Source organism: Haemaphysalis longicornis, unplaced genomic scaffold (genome assembly GCF_048455015.1).
Source record: "Haemaphysalis longicornis isolate Haplotype H1 unplaced genomic scaffold, Haemaphysalis longicornis Haplotype H1 scaffold_10, whole genome shotgun sequence".
In the NCBI taxonomy this organism is placed as follows: domain Eukaryota; kingdom Metazoa; phylum Arthropoda; class Arachnida; order Ixodida; family Ixodidae; genus Haemaphysalis; species Haemaphysalis longicornis.
In genome coordinates this window covers 114,025,585-114,032,597 of record NW_027526204.1, presented here as the reverse complement: position 1 = coordinate 114,032,597, position 7,013 = coordinate 114,025,585, and the positions used below count along the sequence as shown (strand labels likewise).

General features: G+C 53.8%; 1 protein-coding gene across 1 annotated transcript; it reads left to right on the top strand.

Annotated features, from left to right (window-relative positions):
- Positions 1-2,754: 2,754 nt before the first annotated feature.
- LOC144157911 (uncharacterized) lies at positions 2,755-5,925 on the top strand. The gene is made up of 2 exons (XM_077688627.1): positions 2,755-3,989; positions 5,076-5,925. Exons 1-2 carry the CDS (start codon positions 3,004-3,006, stop codon positions 5,641-5,643), a joined length of 1,554 nt encoding a protein of 517 aa, XP_077544753.1. The 5' UTR covers positions 2,755-3,003; the 3' UTR covers positions 5,644-5,925.
- The last annotated feature ends 1,088 nt before the right edge of the window (positions 5,926-7,013 follow it).

Sequence of the window (7,013 nt, the reverse complement as noted above, 5' to 3'; positions counted from 1 at the left end):
AGTTTATTTTCAATGTGTAGTGAGTACCACCAAATCAGCTGGGACACGGATGGTAGCCCCGTGAAACGCCTCGTTAATCCGTCAGAAGCGTTTAAAAAAGCTCCGCCGCAGACCACGCGGCACCTGCCGGTGGATCGCGCAAATTAACAGCCATAACGCTCCTGTGACGCTCCAGCCGACGGGGGCTTCTTCCTCTGGCCAGCCACGCAGCTGGAGAACCGGTCGAGCTCTGCTGCGAACGCTTCGCCCATTTGCTGCCCCGTGCGCGCTTAGAGCTTGCGCGCAGGCTTGCTCCCGAGCTGCTGACCGTCCGGCCGCTCGCTGGACGGTCAGCAACGTCATTTTAATGACCGCGCTCTCCTCGATTTCGGTTTCAAAATCGCCGATTTTTGCCGACTGCTCGCGGCGTACACGCGTGTATTCCAGCTGTCGTATTTTGCATCTCGTTTTCTTTTTCAGCAGACTATACGGAAGTGGTGTTTTCAAGAGGTCGAAATTCTGAGTGCAGTTGGCCTATGGGGGTTTTCGTGAAGTTCTATTAAAGCGAAACTTTCCATTCCTCACTGAAGGCGACCATCGGCAGCCAAGACGCAAGCCAACTTTACAAAACGGCTTTCACAAAATGACGATGATGATAAGCGAAGGCACATCAAGCGCCCCCCCCCCCCCCCTCTCATTCCGACACGGTCGAAGTTCGTTTTCTTTCACAGTTGGGACGTAAGGAGGAACGGCCCGACGAGACACCTAGCTCTCGCTTCAGAAACCCGCCGCTTCCATGCGAGCAGAACCCGCGCACCATGCCAAGCGTGCTTTGCTCCGTTACGCAGTCCGCTGGTCACCTTGCACGTCTAGCGGCAGCCTCTTCCGTTGTCCACCAGTTCCGACATTCTGTCGCCGTCGACCACATTCCGTATTTTCCCGCCTAGTCGACCCTGTAGTCGCTCCACCCGCCATCGCGCACCACTCACCAACGCTGACAAACGGCGCCGAAACGCGAAGCATGCCTGAGCACCGCCGCTGAACACATCCGGACCTGACGTTACCCCGACCCCAAGCAACGAAGCCCCCTAAGACGGGAACTGACCCCACCACAGCCAACGTTGCCGCCGGCTCACTCTGCTGTCTCATTCCTCCGCACGCATAGAGAGTTTTATCGGTCCGTCTGTTCCGTTGGTTACGTTGTTACCGGGTTGACCGGGACCCGTCTCGGCACTTGGGCATTCGTCGCGGTAGGGGGATTAGTTCCGCGGGCCTGCCTTCGCTATGTCCGCGCCTCCTCGCCATTCCGCGCGCGCAGGCGCAGACGGGTCCCGGTGAACCCGGTAACAACGTACACGACGGAACGAACATGTCCCTCTACGCCTCTACGACCCGAACTTATTGTAACAAGGCCGTGCCTAGAGTGCCGTCCGACGGTATTATAAGCACTCCACTATGTCGACGTCCACCGGCGTTTTGTAATAAAATTGCTGCGTCTGGCACTATCTTGCTCTAGACAACGTAAAGCTAGACAACCTAGCATAAACATAACATGACCTAACGCACACAAAGAAATCATTTAAAACACCGAAACTAACTATATTGAAAAAAAAAAAAACATCCAAGGCAAAAGCCGGTCATGAACCACCGTCCTTGGGATCAAGAAACTAAGACGGATCCTCTACACTACAACTTTTTTTCTTTAGTGCATGGAAATTTGGGAAAACTGTAAAAGACAAGACACTTAGCACTCAATAGAAACACTAACGGACAGCAAAGGGCAAGGACATCAGTCGAACAAAGATAAAAAATCAGGGAAGCAAAAGCACGCATCCAAAAGAGGCAGCCACTCCGGTGGATCACTGTGCGCAGCATAAACGCTCCGCACCAACGCCGCCTCTTCCGGAAAAATGCACTTGGTCGGCCTAGGGGGTTCCGCATGCCGATCAGTCATGCGGCACTTCCACAAGCTAAACAATCCTAGGAGAACAAAAACGTCATATGGCACCCGATTAACATCTTCAAATGGCAAGAAGCGAATGGTGTACGGGGTGATGCCAATGTCCTTTTTTAGTGTCCGCTGCAAATCGTCCCAGAAGAACACAGCGTTCCGGCACAACACAAAACAATTATCTATCGTCTCCCGTTGATTACAGAGGCGACAATTGTCCGACCAAGGAATAGACATTCCCTTATCGCGCAGCCATGTCTTAACTGGGAGTGTGGAAGAATGAAGCTAGAAGAAAAACGTTTTTGCATTTGGCGGAATACACGTACTCATTACGCGTTTTAAAACATTGCTTTTCTGCTGGCCTAAGTAAGACTGGAGATAAATAGGCACCGGGAATAGACTTTCAATATATCAGAGTGCTCGTCATAGTCTTCCTTGACATGCTGAACAGATATTCCACGAAAAACCGCGCGGAAAGAAAGTCCTAATTATTCGAATGCCGTCGGACGTCACTCTAGCCATGCCTGCAGCGATCAGCTAGAGCGCCGTCGGACGGAACTCTAGGCAGTGCGTAGTACCAAATTTAGATCTTTCTTTCTCGTACCGACCCCCTTTCTTTGCCCCCAAACAGCCTAGAAACGGTACTTCTGCCGATGAAGGTTGTTCATCATTATCAGACACCCTGCTAATAACAGCGTCAAAAGTACGTGACGGAAGTTGTGGTAATTTAGGTGCACGAGAAATTTTATGCTAGCTGGCTCTTCCTACTTGCTATCGCAAGTGGGAGGCCAGCATTTCTTGCGCATTTAGTTACTCGTGGCCATGTACTACGCAGTGCAGGCGAAAAGGCGAGCTATAGTAGATGCCAAGGATGTGAAGAAAGAAGAAAAATTCGGCAGCAGCGCTTGCGGCCTCCCGTGCGAAATTATTCCTGGAAACAGGGGCGCCGATAGGGCCCCGCCCAAAATTCCTGCTGCCCAGCCGAAATTCGCCGTCTAGTTCGCGCCCAGGTGAGCCCTCGGCGGAGTGTCGACAACGCCTCGATAGCCGCCGCCCACGCCCCAAGCGCAATCATGTCGTTCAGCCCGGCCCGGCGCGAAGAGATCTGCCGCCTGGCGCGGCAGATCAGCTCACATTCGTTGCAGCTGAAGGACATCGTGGATGCAATTTACAGCCGCAGCGGCTGCCGCGACAGCTGCGCTCCGCCGCTGCCCTCCAATCCGGCCGGCGTCTCGGCCCAGAGGTCGGCGACTAGCGGCAGAAGCCGGAAGAAGCCGCAGGACTTCTCCATGCTCACCAAGGTCTCGTCCAGTGGTGGCGGCGTGGGAGGCAAGGGCGGCGAAGCGAAGCAGACGCTGAGGCTGCAGCTTCCGCCTTCGATGGCGACTCAGTTCAAGGTCGAGCAGAACGCGGACACCGGTGACCTGAGTGCGCACCAATCCCTGTCCGGGTCGCTCGACTCCGAAGGGCCCAAGGTGCCCAGCACTTCGCACATCTCTCGGCGGCCCAAGCCCCCGAAGCCGCCGAAGGCTGCTCGTGTTGTGGAAGAGCCTGAACCCGACCACCCGAGGCCCTACGAGGACGATCCCATCTGGGAGGTGTGGGAGAGCAACATGCTGAAGCTCATCCAGCTGCTCAAGATGCTGCTCAACGAACTGCGCAACGTGTCGGAGTACACCAAAATCAACCCGCAGGACCTCATGGCGCGTGGAGGCAGCCGTGGTATGATCGGCGAAGGGCCCCTGCTCACGCCCGAGGTGTTGAACTCGGACGTGCTGGCGACCAAGTTGGCCGCGAGTACCATCATCGGGGGCCTGCACAACCGGGAGAACGTGTCCAACGCGCTCAACAACCCGCCGCCCTTCCAGCAGCTGTATCCGCCGCCGCAGACGGTCGAGTCGCTCGACCCCTTTTCGTCCACCACGGCTTCCACCGGCCCCAAGGAGCGAACCGACCTGAGCGTCTACTTCCGCAAACTGGCCACGCAGATGGACGCCCTGACGCAGGCACTCAGACCGAATCCTTTCCCGCCTCATGCGGGCGCTCCCATGGCGGACAGGTGAGTCCAGGCCTGCGTCTAATCTCACGGCAGCCGTGAGAATTACCTCCGGGAAATTCTCACGGCAGTTTCCATAAAAGCTGGCTGGCGGAACATTTGCTGAATAATATTACGTCCCAACGTAACCTAACGTAACATAACCTGACCGAACCTTACCTAACCTAACCCAACGCGTCATAACCTACCCAAATCCTGCCAAACTGCGACAAATCCAATCTAACCCAGCCCAACGACACAGAACACAACCTGTATTAAACGTAATTCAACCAATTCTAGAAGTCCTGTGCGTTATTCTCTCGATATAGTAAAAACCAGAGTAAAAAAAGCACTAACAATATTACGATGGCCACAAAATTCCGAAAGCTACAAAAAAAAAAAAAAAAAAAAAAACATCCGAACGTCGGACTCGAACTTTGGCCTTCTCGTTTAAAACCGAGCGCTATGCCATAGCACTACAGGGGCAGCTACAGACAGGGCTTTTTAGGGGAATATTTATCAGATTGAATCTCCGCGTAGCGTGCTTAGCCAATAACAAGCGACTGCCGTGAGAAATTCCTGGCGGTAATTCTCCCGGTTGCCGGGATAATAGACACTACCTAAGTCCAGCGTATTGTGCGCGATTTTACGCTAGAAAAAAATTCCAAGTTCAGGTTTTTAAGCGCTGAGGTTGAGTACACCTCGCCTATTAGACGTGCCGTGGGTGGTTGCTGATTAGGTGGTTGCGACAACAAGCATAGGATTCTCTAACACGTGCCAAAACCATGTACACCTGTGCGTTTGCCGTACGTAGTTTCGTATCCCTCTATGAGATGGATACAAACACCCTATTCCCCCTTTTCCCAATGGTGCAACGAGCCCATATTCTATAGCAATGGTCCGGTCCCTTATGTCTTCTTCATATCAACACTCCAACCACCACCCCCTTCTATCGTATACAAATCAGGTACATTTTTGTGCGTGGCGCTGGATACCGCCTTGCAAAAGCAGTTAGCGACCAATTCCACCTTGCTGCTAACGCTCGAGTGACGCGCCGAGTTTAACGGGGCATCTTCTCTCACGCGCACACCCCCCCTCCATTGCTCGTAGGCTGATCCCGCTTGAGGAAAATCTGGGCCGGCTCGCGCACAATCTCGCGGGCGTCTCGAGGGCCATCGCGAGGCCGGTTGACCCACTCGATGTCCTGATGTCCTCTAGGAGCGGCTCGGTCTCGGGTCCTTCGGGAATGGCGGGCCCGCGACAGCTGCAAGTCCGCACGGAGGCGCAGATGGACGACGAGGGACTCATCTCCATGGCGAACCGGGCCAACGTGAGCTTCCGGCGGGACAAGCCGACCTCGCAGCAGTTGTCGTCTGCGGGCGGCGGCTACACCATTCAGTCGCAGAATTCCTCGCCCTTGGTGGCCAGCGTCAACCGGCTAACGGAGCACATGACCGAGGTACAAGACATGTTCCGCCGGGCCATGGGCGCCAGGCCGGTGCCCAAGGCGGAGAAGGAATCCATGACCATTTCGGAAGAGGAGGACCTCCGCTACTGCATCAATCGGCTGACGGACAACATGTGCAGGGTTGCGCAGGACCTCCGAAGGGCCATGCAGGATAACACCACGGTGGCTGCGAGTCGGCTGGTCGACGATGCCTACTACGAGGACGATTAATGAGGGCGAGCGTGTCGGATTGTGCTTACGAATGAATTCCGGGTTGCTGGCGCGCCGCAATTCGGTGCAAAGTCTTCCCATGCAGTGTAGACAAGAAAAGATTACCACGACGATGAAACTGCAGTTGATGACCGCCGCCAGACAGGGGAAGCTTTGTGTATGCAACTGTTATCAAGTAGCCGGCGGTAACACATCCCTGGTCAACGCTTGAGCGATGCTCACGGCTGTGAAATCGGATTCGGAAAGTGGAGATATTCATTTCTACGTGGGCAGCAGCCTTCTGCAGCCATTAAAACATTCCGATTTTTGTGTGTAGGTGAGGAATTGGGTATTTTGTAAGTGACACACGTGGTGCTGGACATCCATAGGCCCTTATGCGATGCTAGTTTATTGGCCCTAGGCCTTCCTGGCGAAGCGTATTATGCTGACCCGATGCCACGTGTGTCACCATCGGACGTGGCCTGGAGCTCCGTAACGTGACGCAGGGGCAGTGGTTCAAACGTAAACGGTGACGCACGACCGAGAGTAGAACGAATGCATACATTTTTAAGGGGAGAAGGGAGAGGGACCGAAAGGGCATGGTTGTTTCAGTGCAGGAAGGCAACAAGGCTTATCTCACTTTTCAAAAATCAGCAATCTGGCTCCCCGTGATAGGTTCGCGTCCCAAATGTTAACAGTGGTATGTGCTCCAAAGAGTGGGAAGGGTAAGCAGAACCTTCCAAAAGTGTCATCATCATCATCATCATCACCCTGGTTGTGTCCACTGCCGAACGAATGCCTCTCCCAGAAATATCCAGCTGCGTCTGCAGCTATACTCGGCTACAACTTAAGAACGGCAGCACCTCATGTAGTGTATCACTCCGCCAAAGCGCCGGGCCCGTGACGTCAGTGCGCGCGCGTTTTGAAAGGGGTTTGCTATGAGTGCATGATATCGTCTGCCTTGTCTCACGCAGTTTGTTTGTCGTCATCTGGAGTCGTTTACAAGCATATTAAGTCCAAAAAATCACGGGAACGGCTCACGCCATGTTCAAAATATTCCCAGTAACGCCCTACTTGCGCCGCGCGGAGAAACATCTGGCTACGGTGATAAGGCACAGCAGCAACTTTCGGTGCCGTTCTTAAGTTGTCACCGAGTATAGCACTCGATTCGATTGACTTGATTCGATTGGACTCGATTGAGTCCACCCTTTAACCTCAAAATTTCGCAGCTCATTCCTCCATTGTGCCCTTTTTCAACCCCTATTGGGTTTACGGTCTACAGTCCGTTAAACGGATGGTTTACCTGTTGGCCTTTATGCCGAATAAATGCTTAAGCTTCCCAAGCACCCTGCTTCACAATAACACTCTCACGCATTGCTGAGGCGGCCTTT